Here is a 17623-nt window from a genome sequence, read left to right as displayed (position 1 = left end):
ATTCATCAGAGATTTTAGGTTGAACGTCAGAGCAAAACAAGGTACTTCTATTGGTAGAGCAGTTATTTCTTCTGTTTTGGTGTGACATCCCACCAGCTGGTAAGTAAGTTTGCCAGTCACCCTTATGTGTGATTCACAGAGATTATGAAGAAGGAGGTTGCTTACCTGGAAAAATAGTTCTTCGAGTTGTCATCTGTGAATTCACACAACCCTTCCATTCTTCCCTCAGTTTGTTACACAGGTGCACATTTTATTAGGAGTGCACTGAGGACTAGCAGCCAGATGAGGAGTATGTATAGTGGAAAGAGTATGAATTAGCAACCTTTTTCAGGCTCGAAATATTTCAAATGTCTCCATGCAGGACAATCCCAAAGGGGTGAATTCATAGATGATCACTTGAAGAACTACAATTACATGTAAGCAACCTGTTCTTATATTCTCTTGGCGGAAGTGTATATCTGTGAGTATAGGGGCTGAAATGTTAACTGTGTGGACAAAAAGCCTTGAAATGCAAAAGTTCTGCTATGTTTATGGTATTTCTGTTTAAGGGTTAGTTATAAACAAATTAAGAAGTGGTCCAGTCAGAACACCAGTAGTAGAGGATGCAACTTCTGCAGTAGAGTTTGTGGGGAGCTGTATCTCTAATTTTTACAGCTATAGTTCCCAATATCCTCAAGTCACAGTGATCAGCAAAATATTGCTTAGGGATTCTGGAGGTCACAGCCAGAACTAATGAGCTGTAGAAAAATAAGTGTGAGATTTGAAGCAAAAAAGAGTAAACTGGAGAAAACTAAATTAATACCTGCAGCGTAGGCTCCAGTGATTTTTTCAGAATCTTTCATTCTAGTTGTTTCCACATTTTAAGTCAGTTTGGTAGCAAAAGAACCTCTGAAGTAGATTAATGTGGGAAAATTATGTATGTAAAAATGGGAAGAATATATTCAGATTTTTGCTGTATAGTATTTAACAGCCTGAGTTCTGTGGTCCAGATCTGACATGTGCATGTCAGTAGTTATGAGATTTATTGGCTCTGGAAACAGGATCAGGTGCAAGAACACTTTGTTTTAATCCCTTTTCAGGTCGATATTCCACTGAACAAATGGGTAGAAGCAATGCCTTTGCACTATGATGTATTCTTGGAAGATGCTGACACAGAAGCACTTGAAGAAATTTGCTTATACAAGATTCTATAGCACAAAGATGTTAAGACATTCAAACTGTTTCAAATTATGGATCTACAGTTCTTCAGTGACTCCAATGTGAAGGGAGCAACCATTTGTGTCACAGAAAATAATGCCAAAAATCATGAACATATTCTTGGTTATGTAAAAGTTTAAAAAAAACAAGTATGTTTGATGTATTTCTTGTGAAGATTATGAAGTACTGTTATTCGTAGTTAGAGAATGAGAAATTCTGCAGGTACCACACTCAAAAAGACATTTCTCCTTTTTGGGGAGTAGAATTATTTTCAATTTTTCCTCTTGTTTAAATTTATGCTACACACAACAGATGATTCTTTGTGTTGTGTCTTTGTTGCCCGGTGGGGTGCTGCTGTCTTAAGAGAGATACCTCTTTCTGTGTTTTTTTCTCTCTTGTCATTTAGACCAGAGTTAAAGGTGATTGTTTTCATCTAACTTTTCCCTTTACTCAGTGTCTGATTGCTGCTAAGTGTAGGTGGTTTTTTAACCACCCTGCTTCAGTAGTGTGCTCTCCCCACCCCCACCCTGCTTCAAGAAAAGCAGAGGAGAAAAGCCTAGGAGGCATGCACTCGCATGCAAGAACAAACAAGACATGCATTCTCAGCAAGAAGAAAAATAGTAAAATAGTATTAATTAGCAGAGCTTTGTGAAGATACGGAGAAAGGACTCTCATGTGAAACATCTGATAGGTGTGTAAATTACAGTACTGTATATATTTTCACCCATGAGCAGCTTGGGTACTTTCCAGGATAGGCTAGGGTAAAGAAGCCTCTTCCCCACCCAGCATGGAAGGAAAGCTATGTGGAAGATACCTGTGGAAGTAGGAGGTGTGATGGAGGGAGAAGTGTTGATGTCAATTGTGAGCCCAGACCCTGGACTCGATAGCAGTATCTCTGCCCATTGGCATAAAACTCCCAGTCTCCAATAATGCCACCTGCAAACCTAGTGGGTAAAAATATTCCCCAACCCTGTGTTAAACAAATGCTCTTGTTCTTTTAATGGTAAGCCTTTAAAATAAAGCAGAATAATTCCTTTATCTCAGCTGTGCGACAGTGCTTCATAATTCATAGGGAGGGGAAAAAAGTTATTTTAAACTTCTTAAGTACTAGCCCAAAAAGGCGGTAGTGGGGAGCCAGTGATATGGGATGTTTATAGTACATTCTGATTTATGTGTCTTATTTTTGAAGCAAAGTGTTACCTACACTTTTAGAGTTGCGGGGAACATTAAATGTCCTTTGGATTGCTGATCAACGCTTTCATCATACTTTTTCCTGTGCAAGGAAGCCCCATACAAGGAAGTCTTGTAAGTCCACAACCATTCTTAACTTGCCTCAGATTTTACTGAACACTCCTATTGCTTACTGTAAAGGTAGCAGGCCACTCTGACGTCACTGCCAACTCATGCCTCTCAGAGTGCCCACCACACCACTTCACACTCGCCGCCACCAATTATAATGACTATTTAAAAAGGACAAATGTTTCCTTCAAAACAAAACAGGTTTATTGGTACACAAAATATGTAAATCACAGATAGCTAATCAAGTTGTAAATCACTGTTGGAATTGATATTTTTAGTTGCAATTATTTTTGTATTTTTTTATATTAAACATGGTATACATAATGCTGTTTTATTTTAATGCTGTTGTACCAGAATTGCAGACACCCTAGAGCTCTTATTTATTTCTGTACCCCTTTGGGTGGATTTTCTTTTTTTGCTTGCACATCTATCCCCTATGAAAGAGCCATTCTTGCTCATTTCTCTGCTCTTCTGCATCCACCTTTGGAGGACCATTGATATTAATATGTTAGGGTAGAATTATATTCTGAGAGATCTGTTTTAATTTGTTTTCTTCACCTCATTAAAAATCTGTTTTTATGCTCATGTGGGGAGGACACAGATTATTTGGATAAGGTTGCAACTAAAACAAGCTTGTGAAACACTGTTCTAAGTACTCCTATTAATGAGGCCCAGTTCCTGAATCCTAGCTGCCCAGAGTAGACTTCGGTCTAGATCGGTGGGGTATAAATTAAATAAATAAATAAATAAAGCAACAAAGCAATAAAATAAATACATATGCATAATCTTATTTTCAGTAAATTAACATAGAACTTAGACTTTTAAAAAATCATATATATACACAGTGGTTAGCATTGCAGACCACTATCTTCCACTTGCTTCCTGCAATTTCTTTTCTTGCTTCCTTGTATTCTCATTTTCATTTACATTTAGCAAAATCCTGCCAGTATAGCTTTGTGCTTATGTAACCCAGATCAGGTGCTGGAAACAATTACTGTACTTTAAATTCATTGAAAGTTTTCTATCCCATCCACCTCTTTCAGGTTCTGAAGATGCCTAGGACTCCCTTTTTCCCTGGGAAGCCTTTGTGAGCCTCGACCCTGGTGTATGGGGGCGGGAGAATCTAATGAAATAAAAAATATATTTAAATATATTTAAAAAACAATAAATATTATCTGTAATAATAATAAAAATAATTTTTAAAACGGCTGCCTGACTGCTGCTGGTGGCAATGCAGTGATTTTTTTTTTTTACTACTAAAAGCTCCCTGCCCCATATCCTAAGGTTCCCAAAGATTCTCCCAGGGCAAAAGGGAGCTCTAGGGAGCTTCAGAACCTGAAACGGGGGTTTGGTGGAGGAATAGGAAATTTTCTATGAGTTTAAATTAAATGTTTCTGGTGCCTGATCTGAGTTATGCCAGCACAAAGTTAGGTCAACAGGGTTTTGTCCAGTATTTATTTTCTTACTAAGTTCTTTGGATAATGCCTGTTCCATCTGCAAGATCAGTTGTCTATTTATACAGTTAGTCTTGAAACAAATTTCTGGGTAAGTCAGTTGTTTATTACAATTCTATCCCACATTTCCACTAAAGATGATGCTGATGCTTACAAATACAATTAAAAACAAATTGAAAAATAAAACTATTACGGCACCAAAATAGTCAAACTATTTAAAAAATACAATATTCAGTAAACATTCAACAGTTTGACAGGCCAGTTTTGAAGAGGTGTGTGTTCACAGTCTTTCTAAAAGCAGCAATATTGGAAGCTGATCAGAATTGCTTGGTTGTAGCCTAGTAATCTGTAAATCTTGTACACTTTTTTATTTTATTAAACTGAATTTGAAAGTATGTAATGTTTATTTTCTATTTATGAAGAACTATGTAAGTAGCTGTTAAATTCTGCCTGTGTGTATAGTTTACACACTGAGAAAGAATACAGTGTTGACAAAAAGTTTATCTGCTAAATTCATTAAAATGAAGAAATGGGTTTTACACTCAAGCCAAAGAGGATGTCATGAAAGCTGAAAGCAATGCTGTCAAGAGGCTAGACTTTGTAATGAGTTTGGACTCCTAGTAGGATCACCCAAAGTGCAATGATCAAAAATGTAACACCAGGTGAGGATGCATCCACCCCTTCAAGAGTAACAGTTATGTCATCAGGAGAGAATTGAAAGTTTCAGTGGTGATGGGGGCTGAGAAAGTCCTGGCGGGCAAATGCCGGACAGCAACAGTAGTGGAATGTGATGCTGGTTAAGTATTTTTCATGGACAAGGGCAGTAACATTCAAACTAACTTTTGTCAGTACTATGAAGAAGGCAGCAATGGTAAACCACTGCTGAATGTTTCTTACCTTGAAAACCCTGTGATGAGACCATCCAAAATGAAGCAGCTAACTGGGTTGGGCTCAAACAGCATTAAAAATTCCTTTCTTACTACCATCCAGGTGCCTCTGTTGTGCCCACAGCTGCTTTTAATAAATGCAAAAGATATGAAGAGATTCATTCTTAAGTCACGCATGGTACATTTTGTTTGGTACTTGTGTAATCACCCAAACTATATACTGTAATGACATTCAAAACTTAACTAAGATAGCATGTGATTCATATAATTTTAGTAATAAATGACAAGACCACAATTAAAACAACTAATCACACTGCTTTTTTATTATTATTTTTTATTCCCTAAAAATAAAACATACCAAAAAACAGACACACCCAATTTGGAATGACTTAAGTCCTGTTCAACAGGTATTTCTTGTGTTCATTAGAATTGCCACTAGATGGCAGTGAAGACATTAAAAGCCCTATAAGGCACTGATATCTTTTGTTTTCAAATTTAATGTGTGAAAATGGCTTCAGGGTTTGCTAATCTTCTAAGGTTGCAATCCTACATGTACTGACATGGGAGTAGGCCTCATTGGATTTGACCGTGTTTGTTTCTTAGTTATGTGTAGATTTACAATAAAGCAGACATTCCACAGTTTTTGGAACACCTGTTAAGAAAGGAAGATTAGACCTCTTCATTTATTTTCTAACCATGGAAGAAAAATTATCTTTGCTCTTCTGTAGACAGATATTTAGCCCATCAACATGTAAAAATTCATGGGGATAAATTAAGGAAGAAGACTATCAATAGTATTGCAGCTGAACTATATTCTACAGCACCAAAGGCAGGCTCTGGTTTTGGTTTACAACCGCCACCCACAATTTCCCAAAACGTATGACTACTGTGACTCACAATGATAGCTGTGACTGATGCTGTAAATTGACATCTTTACATCACTAAGCAAGGCCAGAAGAGAATGAAGGTGGGAGAAGAAAAAGCATAAGTCAGAAGAGAACAAAGAACACTGGGAGGGGTCAGCAGAAGTGGGGGGGTTGTATCAGGTACATCATAGGGAGAAGAGACAGGAGAGCAAGAGAGAGGATGTGCCTGACGAAGAGGTCAGAAGAAAAGCAGAGGTTTCATCTACAAGGTGTAAAAATTCTCAAAGAACCAAAACCCTACTTTAATACTGCAGCTAGAAGGAAAATTGAAATGGCTTGCTTTACCACCATTGCCAGGGAACCAATTAGGTTGGAAGTACAGGAGTTTGTTGTATGTTGGATGCTGAAGAGTACAATGAGGAGGATGGTGCTGAATTCATGACCAGCTTTTGTGCTGGGCTTCTTACAAACATCCAGTAGGAACAGGCTGCCAGACTAGAGAGGACTTTGATCTGATCTGGTGAAACTGGAAATGAAAATTAAGAAAAGAGTTGACTGTTGGCTGGAAATCTCTCAGTCAACAGAAAGTGATTTCTTCCTTTATGAATGCACATTTGGGGTTTCGATTTGGACAGAGAGATAAACAGCCTCTGGTTTTTTTTTAGTTGGAGTTGGCTAAATCTATCCACCAGGAAACAGTTGCTCATGTCAGGTATAATATGATGCAGGATTAGTATTTTTAGTGTCTCATGTAGAAGGCTCAATACTCCTCAAATGTTTGCTTATACATAGCTATATATTTATTTGCAAATACATAATTATAAACAGAAACTGGCTGAAATCCTGTTGCGTAACGTATGCAAAGTCAAAAGTTTCAGATCAATCCGTGCTGATAAATAAAGAGCCCACACCGCAGTTCTCAGGAGCACACATGCACACACACCAAGCCAGTGTGCATGCCTGTCTCTGAGAATTGTGAGAATTCCTTAACTCCCAGCAAGGAACAGATAGAAACATACAGTTTTGCTTATGTATGCAACAGGATTTCAGCTATTGAAGCAATAATCATTATCCAATACGTCTGTTCTTTCAAAGGAAACTAAACACATGGTTCTGGCGCAGTGAAGAATAATTTTCAAAGAATAATTGAGGTCTAATTGGATCTTTCTTCTAAGCTGTCATTGTTTTAAATTTTTATAAACCAGGAGTTCATGAGACACGGGATCCCAGGTTCTTCCAATGCTGCTCTGAAATGTCACTGTGCTGGTTGGTCTAAGGCAGAGGTGGGCAGAGAGCAGACTGGGTTCAGCTGATGCTTCTGGATGACTGATTGACTGACTGACTGACTTAATTAGAAGGACTCCAGTTAGATTACAAATGATTTAAAAACACTGGCATATTATGAAAAGATTTTAACATTTGTAACAAATGTTACTATTAGATTATTAAAATTCAGATATCTAGGAACAACTAGGAATGGAGTTTTGGGTGGAAACAATGTGGGCCTCTGCTCAGTTCATGTACTGTACTTAAGTCAAACTCCTCTGTCTCAGCAGCCATGTAAACATATCATTTAAACTTTATTAAGTGTACATCTTCAGGGTTAGGCTCTATTTCTTAGATCCTGAGGTTCCATTTCTAATAAAACACAAATTAGATCCTACTAGACTGAAGACTGTCCTCACCTGGTCTGAAACAGTGGCTTTAAAACTATAGTCTGAGGAGCCTTAATATTCCATGGAAAAGCTATCAGGTTCTTCAGTGAAAAATTCAATAATGGCAGAAATTACACCCAGACAAGAAAATGTTTTACCACCAGCACTGATCATCCCTGTAATGTTGGGGCCCTTGGGACCATGATCGCCAGGGTATTCTGGGAATTGCAGTCCAAAACTAGCCTTTCTCATCTCTGCTAGCATGTACTTCAATTTTTCTCTGCAACATGTAAGGAGTATGTGTCAAATGCTCAGTGATTCATTGGTAGACTCCAATATGGAAAGTATTTACTGAAAGTAGAAAATCTAAAAAAGAATGGTCTACGTCAGTGGTTCCCTAATTTGTCTCTGCATATGTTAAAGTATGCCTCCCAGAATCTATAATCATGCTACCTAGGGATTATGGAAGCCTGAGTTTGACGATGCTGTATCTGGAGATTTATGTTTCGTGATGACCAGTCCAGATCTTTATTTATTTATACTTGACTAATCTAGAGTATGGCAAATGAGAATGGACTCATTACTCACCTTTCTCTTTATACTCTGATCAATGACACTGATTTAATACAATATAATCTGTGGATTTCAGATAGTTTGCAGATCGCTCATTCATAGGGTTGCCATAAAATAACATTTAATGGCAAAAAAGACAAAAACATGTGGCACCTTAGAGACTAGCTGTTATATTTAAGCTTTTATGAGCACGCCCACTTCATCAGATATGGAAACAGCATGAAATGTTGAAATATCAGTTTAACAAATAAAACATTCTAAATATTAATTGGCTCTTGGTATGGTACATCTACATGGCTTTTTTTAAATGGCCTGTGTTATTTTAGGGTACTGTTGTAAACTATCCTCCAGGAGACAGAAAACAGGTTCTTTTAATTATTTTATTGATATTGTACATTTAATTTTTTTATTTTTTTAAATTGCTTTTTAACACAAGAGTTTCCATACTACCATTTAATTGTGCTTTAATGTTGTAACTTTTTGTCTGCATCTGCTTTTCTCTGTACCTATTTTTAATCTTCTTGTCAGCTGCTTGAGTCCGAGTCCTAAAAGGACAAGACAGAAGATGAATGAATGAATGATAGTGAGATAATTTTCTTTGTCTTGCAAATTATCTCATCTTTGTATTTTAAGTAATATATGATAAAAGCTTTCATGTTGCAGAATCCACTTTGGAAAATGCTCTGTCACCAAAGTTATCTATGGGCCATTCCTAACTTATAGCTATTGTTTAACGATTTGGCTTAATTCTATTTTTTTTAAGTGCAAAAAATGGATAGGTATTTCTTCTGAGTAGAGAGTAGAATTTTTTGTTCCACTTATTCGGAGGAAGAAGGGTCTGTTGTTTTTACTGTTGTCATATCTGTCTTACAGCAAGTCTATAAATTAATGACCTCCAAAAGATCCTATAATTTCCTTGCTGCCTTCACCTTTCCCAGATTATGATCTCTTCGGTTGAATCCTGTCTTCTCATGATGTGCCCGAAGTATTACAGCCTCAGTTGAGTCATTTTTGCTTATAGATACAAGTTAACTTTTAAGTTCTTTAGGTATATTTAGTACAAAAAGGGCACATTTCTTATAGAAAGAATCGTATTTCTGAGTTTCAAAAGTAATTAATTTTTCTATGATGAGCGAAGTCTAGGAAGGTGTGGCCATTTTTATTTTAATGGCCAATAGTTTAAATGAAAGGTCACACTTTACCATAGGGTATATAATTGTTGATTCTCCACTTTAACTGTTCTCACATTTTAAAAATATGTTTTTGGATTTGGTGCTTGCTATAGTAACCTTTTCAGATGACTTGTGATGGGGTGTTGTGGAATGGAAGATGAAACAATACTGACAGTGTGCTCTTGTTCTTGTTGAATACTGCCATAGCATAATAGCTTAAAATGTACTGTAGTAACTAGTACAGTACTGATGTTAGATCTGTGTAGAACATGAAAAAGGTCCATTAACTTCAGGTTACCTAGTCTTTGCTGTGAGTAGGTGATAATTTTCTTGCGGATGTGCAATGCCTTCAAAGAACAGTGATAGGAATATATATATCTTACAGTTTTTAAAAAAATTCTCTTCTCTGAATAGGGTTTTTTTTTAAGCATACAAGAAGTATATTTTACCAGCAAGCCAACAGGCCAACTGAGTATCAGGCCTGACGAAGGTCTACAGGCGTGGCTTCCAAGAGCCTCAACACAGGCCACAGATCTTTGGGGCTGCTAATTCAAAAATGGAGGATGAGCGCCTCATTCATTAATTAATAATGCAGCTTTCTGTCTTCCTGTGTGTCACAAGCTGGAAAGGCAGTGATCGGCCAATAAAGATGTAGGGGAAAGAAGTCAAAGGCTCCTCCCAACAGCTCTTCCTCATTGAGAGCTGAAGTAATAGATCAAAAACTTCCGAAGATCAGGAGGCAAAGAAAAGAACACGAAAGGGTCAAGGAAGATTTAAAAGAAAAGAAAAGAAACGCGCGGAGCCTAATTAAATACTCGCCGGGCGTTGGAAAGAACACGCGCGTTGCAAATCAGGTAGGAGGGGATGGGACAACCTTGACGTCTTTCTAGAAGGCCGGTCTGCCTTACAGATCTGAGGAGTACTGAAAAAGACACCCTCCTTATCCCTCATGACAGGAGGGAGCTCATCAAACATCCTCCCAGCTGGAGGGGATCCCTCATTAAACATCAAAAGGCGTGTGGGGGGGGGAAGAGGAGGAGAGTCCCGACAGTAGCTGGACAGGAAAGGAGATAAGACCTGCCCTCCTTCCTTTCCCTGCCCTTCCCTGTTTGTTGTTTAGTATTTTGGAGGCAGGGAGGAGAAAGAGGTGCGTGGCTCGGCAGGCGGAGGTCAGAGAGGGCAGACCCCCGTCGGTAGACGAGAAGGGGGTGTCGTCGTCGTCCGAAGCGTGGCCTTAGAGACGCGCGCGGGGGGGAAGGGAAATCCCCTGGTCTGTGGAGCACGTTGTTGGGGGGGAGGAGGAGGAGGGAGGGAGGGAACAGGCGCTGTTGCCGCCGCCGCCTCCTGCTGTTCGGCGTCATGGCCCCATTGTGAGGCGGCCTAGAGGAGGGAGGGGGAGAGAAGCGAGGGAGAGAAAAAAAGAGGAAAGATCCGCTCGCTCGCTCGCTCACACACAAGAGCGACTCACTCCATGCTCGGCAAGAAAGCGGCGTGTCAGGCGCTGACACACACAAAAGGAGCCACCAGGTCGACCCAGCTCTTTGCCTTGCTTGAACGTCCTTCTTTCTCTCTCCCCCGCTCCCCAAAATATTCCGGTTAGAAACGGGACCCAGGCGATGCCGCTGTTACACCGAAAGCCTTTCGTGAGGGAAAAACCCCCCGCGGACCTGCGACCCGACGAATATGTCTTCCACTGCAGGGTCACCAACGAGATCTTCAGGGACTATGAGTAAGAAAGAGGCGCTACTTTTTCCTCCCTCCCTCTCTCTCTCTCGCCTCCCCCCCCCGCCGCCCTTCACCCTCCCAACTGCGCGCACCCCTTCCTCGTGGGCTCTGGCGGGCTCGTTTGAATGGGAAAGCGCGGCGGCAAACGGCTGACACCTGGCCGAGGAAGGGAATCCCCTCTTGGACAGGCCAGGGAAATCCCTCAGCCGTCCGTCTCGCTCGCTCGCTCTCTGCCCCTCAGCCGAGGGTCAAAGGGGAGGGGGTTGGCCGGCCGGCGGGCCGGCCCGGTTTCTTTAGCGTGGCCTCTTCCCGGAAAGGGAACAGGCAAAGTTTGTCGCTAGGGTGCCTTTCTGCCGTCAGTCCGCCGTCGACGCCTCCCTCCTGCGCCTGTGACGAGCCCCCCCCCGCCGCCTCTTACTTCGCGCGGCGTTTACTAGGCCTGAGTGTGTGTGGCGTGACGTCCGTTTGGAGGGGAGTAGTGTGTGTGGGGGGGGGGGGAGCGCGCGCCTGTGCTTACGCTCCGGCACTTCTGGGCGAACCGGGGCTTAGAAACTGCCACAGCCTGAACGGTTGGCCGCGGTGCGTCCGTGCGTGGTGTGTCTGTGTGTGTGTGTGTGTATGCTGCTGTGGCTGCTAACCGCCTCGCGCGCTATTGTTTTCCCAGCAGCTGGAACGACGGAGAATAAATGGGCCGCCTCTTTAGCGGTCGCCTCCTGCTTCCTTGCCAATGCGCCTCCATCGGGCGTGGGCTTAAAACCGCGACAAACTCCCCCCTTCCCAGCTTTTTCAATACTGCGGCTGAGTGAGCCCCCTCCCCCCAAACACCTGTTTTTGAACCATCACCAATTCTTTCCCCGCACGTCGGGAATTTGGACTACCTTTCTTGTCCCCGTTTATTATTTTTTTTCCTCATGGAAACCAATCCGTTTGACGAACTCTTCAGAAGTGGCATTGTACTTCCTTAAATAAGAACTTGTTTACCGTCTCATAGCTCTCCTAAAGCAGGATGTATAAAATAGCTTAACTTCGTTCAAGCAAACGGATGTCGCCATTGCATGTACAGTACCTTAAAGTGTGTTCTTCAGTCAACATGTGCCTGAATTGCTGGGATCATGTAGCTTTTGTCATTTTTTTCTTAGTTTTCAAAATGTTTTTCCTCTTGTTGAGCCCCCCCAAAAGAATGAAACAGCTTTTCCATCAAGCTCTTTTTGTTTCTTTAAGGAGGGCTGTCAACTGATTTAATTAGTTAAAAGCATTTTGGGCTAAATCTCAAACAGATCACGCTCAAAGAATGATTTGATAACTGCTAGGAAGGATGGGAAGGGGACAACAGAGGACGAGATGCTACCAACATGACTTTGACCCAACTCCAAGAGGCAGTGGAAGACAAGAGGGCCTGGTGTGCTGTGGTCCATGGGGTCACAAAGAGTTGGACAGGACTTAACAACTAAAAACAACAAGGAAATCTGAGTTCAAATCATCTGGCCTATGGAAACTTGCTGGAGGGTGGCAGTCTCCTGGTAGGGTCACTAAAAATAATAGAAGTGCTTTGACAGATGATGATGATAATGATAATAATAAAAATGATAATGATAATGATAATGTACTGTCAAATCAATTCAGATTTATGGTGACCCTTTCACAAATTAATTCAATGGATCTGTTCTAGCTGGGATTATTGATTGGATTTAGTCCTTATACAGTGGACCCTTGACTTACAGACGGCTTGACTTACAGACTTTTTGAGTTACAGACTTCTCTGGCCGCAAAATTTAGGTTTGACTTGCAGCCTGAGACTTGACTTACAGACCAGAAAAAAACCAAAATGGAACAAAAACGGCCTGTTACGGGATTAATCGGTTTTCAATGCACTGTAGGTCAATGGAGACTTGACCTACAGACTTTTTGACTTGAGAACCGCCTTCCAATACAGATTAAGTTCTCAAGTCAAAACCCCACTGTAGTACAGTGTACTCCACACTTATCTGGGAAGGCTGACTTGAGTTCATTGGGACATACAAGCACACATACATACAATTGTGTTGTTACTTATTTAAAGGCTTAATCAATTTATTAAACCATAATTATTTCAGCCCAGGAAGATTTTGGTGGCTTATAATGAAGATGGGTAGTAACACAGAAATAAATACATTTTTTAAAATGTTTTTCTTCAGTTTGGGGATTCCTTTAGTTTAGAATAATTTCATAGAGAAAAATGAAAATGCACAGCATTGATTTACAATACAGTACCTTCATAAATGCATTAGTTTAACCCACTAGATTTCATACACAAAAGCATTGTGATCTGGTACTGTTTATGGTAATTCTAGGAAATAGAAATTAATTTTTCATCCCTTTCTTGTGTTCATGAAATATTTGAGGCATAATCTGTCCAAAGCTGAGTACTTTAAGATCCTGGTAGCTGCAGTGCAAGACAGCTGAGTCCGAACATAATTCTCCTATTGACACTAATAAAGACTAGCCAGACAGACAGATAGATAGGGAGGGCTATCTATATGAATATATATATTTAGGATACCTGTGGTCTCCAACCTTGGGCCTCCAGATGTTCTTAGACTTCAACTCCCAGAAATCCTGGCCAGCAGAGGTGGTGGTGAAGGCTTCTGGGAGTTGTAGTCCAAGAACATCTGGAGGCCCAAGGTTGGGGAGCACTCGGGATAGAGTGGAGGCTGGGTTCAAATTCCTCTTCAGCCATGGAAATTCACTGAGGCATGGATTTGGGAAAACCACTCAGATACACTACAGTATCTTATCTTGAAAGCCCTATTAGGTTTGCTACAAGTTGGCTCTGATTTGACAGCATATAACAATGTTTATTTTTCCGTATATGTACACTTACAAGATTTATTAATGTGATTACGTACAGTAGCCGGTATGTGAAATTAGAAATTTTGATTTTCTCATTAACTTGTTTTTCTTATTTAAACAGACTTCCCCATATAAAACTTTAGATCACAATGTGAGCAGAATATTCTGTTGATCCTTGGAGATTATACTGAATGTTGTTTTTATCAGTTCTTAGTTGGTTGTGTAATAAGTGTCAAAAAGAATCAGCCTAGGAACCTGACTAGTATAACACTTCAGGGCATGTGCTAAGTGTCCTTTTGTCGCCATTACCAGACCCTGCCTTTCAAAGTGGAAATAGTTTAGGGCTTTGAGGGCAAAATGGGTAGTCTCAAAAAATGATCATTTTCCACATTGAGAAATTCGCACCAACTTTTCCTCCATTTAAAAATACTGACATTACGTTGTTGTGTGACTGTACACATTTGTGCTGCTTATGTTTTCAAAATATGGATGTGTGGTTTTTAAAATCTATTACTGTCCCATGTGCATATTTAATTTTAGTAAAATAATTGCACTAGTATTACCATCAGTGTCAGGGTAGGAGGGCTTACAGAGTGTTTTAGCATAATCCCTAGGCATACTGTGTGCCACAACACAATGCATCTGTTTGTGTAGATTAAAGAAATAAAGGCATTTAGTCCTTCTGTAGTGGCCCATGCTTTCTTATTGCATCTTCCTGCAGACACTAGCAAACTTCCTGAAAAGAATACTATCTTTTGGTAGTAGATGATTGAAATATACAGTATATAGTACTAACAGATGATTGATAGTAAAGAAGGTCTTTCATATATCTTCTTGTATATCTCCTTTCAAGAAATACAAAGCAGCATTCGTGTTTTCCTGTTATATATTTGCAGCAACTCTATGAGGCTAGGAGGAAGTTCCTGTTTTGGGAGCACCCAGCAAACCTAATGGTTTAAGAGGAACGAAGATGCCTGTGTTAATTTGGCATCAGTACATCATTAAACTAATTTATGCTATCTTTAGTTAGTTACACTATTTAGCTGCAAATCTTTCTTAGGCAAGGAATGTTGTCATGTAAACAGCAAGACAGATATGTATTCTTTTAATGGTGCATGTCCTCTTAGAGTAGCTTGCAGTACATACCAATTTAATCTTAACATCATTCAAAAATAAGAATAAGGAAAGTTGGACAATTCTCCTACAACTAGTAGAAAGGGGCTATAGATATCTTTCTGGAAGAAAATTATAGAGCCATCACAGAAAAAGCTGTTACTGTATATACTCAAGTATAACCCTAGTTTTTCAACATAATTTTTTTGCTGAAAAAGGCTTATACTCGAGTCAGTGTCAAAATTACATGTTCTCCCCTGCAGTGCGAGCGTTCTCCAGACTCCCCTGCTCATCTACGGGCGCCTGGAACCTCTGTGGGTGGTCCGATGACCTGGTTTAAGTACACTGCATTTCTGCTTCCAGGATACTCCTCTCCTCCTCCTTCTGCATATTCTATGTACCCACCTTCCTCCTCCATCCTCCGTCTCCCTCCATCTTGTTACACAGTAGTAGAGCAGTAGAGCAGCACAGCATCCGGTATGAGTCCTCCCTCCGCAATTAATGTAATTTTATTGGTATCTATTTTTATTTTTAAAATTTACCAGTAGCTGCTGCATTTTCCACCCTCGGCTTATACTAGAGTCAATAGGGGTTTTTGTGTGTGTGTGTGTGTGTGTGTGTGTGTGTGTGTGTGTGTGTGTGTGTGTGTGTGTGTGTGTGTGTGTGTGTGTGTGTGTGTGTGTGTGTGTGTGTGTGTGTGTGTGTGTGTGTGTGTGTGTGTGTGTGTGTGTTAAAATTGGGTGCCTCGGCTTATAGTCGGGTCGGCTTATACTCGAGTATATATGATATATTTACCAACCTATTAACCCAGTACTTGCTGTAGGAATGGAGAGTAGGGTCTCAGAAGCCAGCCTCTGGACTTTGGTCGGTTGATATAAACACTTCTAGTCCTTTAAATGAGCTGTTTACAAATTATTCAGAGTGTTAAAAACTGAAACATGCACCTTAAAGTGGACCAACAAATAGGCAGTCCATGTAGCTATTACTGTACAGATGGAATATGACCAGAGTATCTGAATCCTACAAACATCTTGTTGCTCCATTCTTCACCACTTGAAATTGCCAAACAGTTTTTAAGGATAGCACCGTACTCCCAATGTACAACCCATCGTAATAATCAGTTGTTATGTGCCCATCAAGTTGTCTCAACTTGCGGCAACCCTATGAATGAGTGATCTTAAAAATGTTATGTCCTCAGTTGCCCTGCTCAGCTCTTGTAAACTTCCCTTTGTGATGTCAATCCATCTAAAATTTTGCCTTCCTCTTTTCCTGATGCCTTCAATTTTTCCCAGCATTATTGTCTTTTCCAGTGAATCTTGCCTTCTTATCGTGTGCCCAAAGTACTAGAGTTAATGATACTTATCTAGTCTAGAAATAATCAATCAAGATGTTTGAGAAACAGTTCATGTATAAATACATATCACAAATACAGTGGTGCCTCGCTTAACGAGCGCACCGTTTAACGAAGAATCCGTATAGCGATCCCTTTTTGGGGATCACTATACGGATCAGCCCCAATCGCTGCACTCGCTTTGCGACGATTGGGGCCTCCGGCGGCCATTTTGGAGCCACCGAACAGCTGATCGGCGGCTCCAAAATGGCCACCGGATGACCCGAAATGGCCCCTATCAGTGTTTTCACGCGATCTCCGTAAGCAAGGGGAGGGCGCGAAAACACTGATAGGGGCCATTTCGGGTCATCCGGCGGCCATTTTGGAGCCGCCGATCAGCTGATCGGCGGCTCCAAAATGGCCGCCGGACGCGAAAACATCGCTGGAGGGGTAAGTTTCGAAGCTTATTGGAACGCATTAAACTAAGTTTAATGCGTTCCAGTAGGCTTTCCTTACCCGCACAGCGATGTTTTCGTATAGCGAAGGTTAATCCGGAACGGATTAACCTCGCTATACGGGGCACCACTGTATATAATAGTAGGTACTACAATTCAGTTCTCCGGACTGTTTATTTTAGATTACTAAATTTCATAGTTTCTTGATAAATACTGTTAGTATTACGGTGTAGTTATCTGTTACGAACTGTTGCAAGTCATTGTGGGTACTTAATTATCAGACATTTTTACAAATATTTTTACCTGCTAGTTCCAAAGCTTTCATTGATCATTCAGGCACTTTGTAAAATAGTTGAGACTTTGCAAGTCAAAGAAGGCAGGAGATACCATAAATAAAAGTGTACACAACCTTCAATTTTATTGAAAGAATTTTATGACTAGATACTCCCAACAATATGTATCAGTATGAAGTGATGCAAGTTAAATTTCTGAGAAATCTCTTAATATATTTTTATAACAAAAGCAACCAAGTTTGTAGAAAATAAAGAACATATTACCTTTTTGTTTCCCTTCAATTTCCCCAATCTTAAAATAACTCTTTGAACAAAGTTAGGTTTGTGGATAACAATCCAGTCTGTAGGATATCCCAAGATTTTGCTTGTTGGACACCACTATATAAAGTGATAATTTACCTCAAAGAAGAGGGAAGTGCATCACCAAGAAAGAGAGTGGGTTTAAATAAAATGTATGTAAACTAATTTACATGTGTATCTGCAAATATAGAAATATCTTTCTTTAAAAAATGCAAAAAAAAATCACTGTACTGGGCAAAACAGTGACTAGATTACCTGTATGTCTGCTCCATCAGTTGACTGTGTACTGTACTAACTGATAGGTACTTTCAAAGACATAAGAAAAAAAAGAGATAACTAGGGCCAGAGGATTAAAATGATAACCAATGATATTAGTGATTAAACTTGAGCCAATTACTTTGGGGAAAGCCTTTTGAATTTGAGTATGTTTCTATTTTAAAACTGAGTTAGTTAAAGGGAAGATTACTGCCACTCA

The 17623-nt window shown here is 40.1% G+C and overlaps 2 protein-coding genes and 1 long non-coding RNA gene across 14 annotated transcripts in view; 2 read left to right on the top strand and 1 right to left on the bottom strand.

The window, feature by feature from the left end:
• The window catches only part of LOC110089307 (uncharacterized), a 30096-nt gene extending 25751 nt beyond the window's left edge, over positions 1 to 4345 (top strand). For 6 of the 7 annotated variants that reach the window (XM_020812271.3, XM_020812273.3, XM_072986366.2 and 3 more), the window contains one exon: positions 1080 to 4345. In XM_020812271.3, the coding sequence (XP_020667930.3) occupies positions 1080 to 1193 (114 nt within the window). In that variant the 3' untranslated portion in view covers positions 1194 to 4345. The remainder of the gene's footprint in view (positions 1 to 1079) is intronic. The other variant, XR_013544614.1, reaches the window with a different exon arrangement.
• Positions 4346 to 8309: 3964 nt separating this feature from the next.
• LOC144588878 (uncharacterized) lies at positions 8310 to 9512 on the bottom strand. The gene is made up of 2 exons (XR_013544622.1): positions 9402 to 9512; positions 8310 to 8476 (listed from the first exon to the last, which is right to left on the bottom strand). It is a non-coding gene; the product is annotated as an uncharacterized LOC144588878 (long non-coding RNA).
• An 84-nt stretch (positions 9513 to 9596) lies between these two features.
• Positions 9597 to 17623, top strand: part of BAZ1A (bromodomain adjacent to zinc finger domain 1A) — a 97840-nt gene continuing 89813 nt past the window's right edge. For 5 of the 6 annotated variants that reach the window (XM_078392333.1, XM_078392327.1, XM_078392322.1 and 2 more), the window contains exons 1-2: positions 9597 to 9957; positions 10704 to 10832. In XM_078392333.1, the coding sequence (XP_078248459.1) occupies positions 10720 to 10832 (113 nt within the window). In that variant the 5' untranslated portion in view covers positions 9597 to 9957; positions 10704 to 10719. Of the gene's footprint in view, positions 9958 to 10133; positions 10251 to 10703; positions 10833 to 17623 lie in introns of those variants that run through there. The other variant, XM_078392334.1, reaches the window with a different exon arrangement.

The sequence above is a fragment of the Pogona vitticeps genome, chromosome 1 (assembly GCF_051106095.1).
Source record: "Pogona vitticeps strain Pit_001003342236 chromosome 1, PviZW2.1, whole genome shotgun sequence".
Taxonomy (NCBI): domain Eukaryota; kingdom Metazoa; phylum Chordata; class Lepidosauria; order Squamata; family Agamidae; genus Pogona; species Pogona vitticeps.
This window is presented reverse-complemented; position numbering and strand designations above follow the sequence as displayed.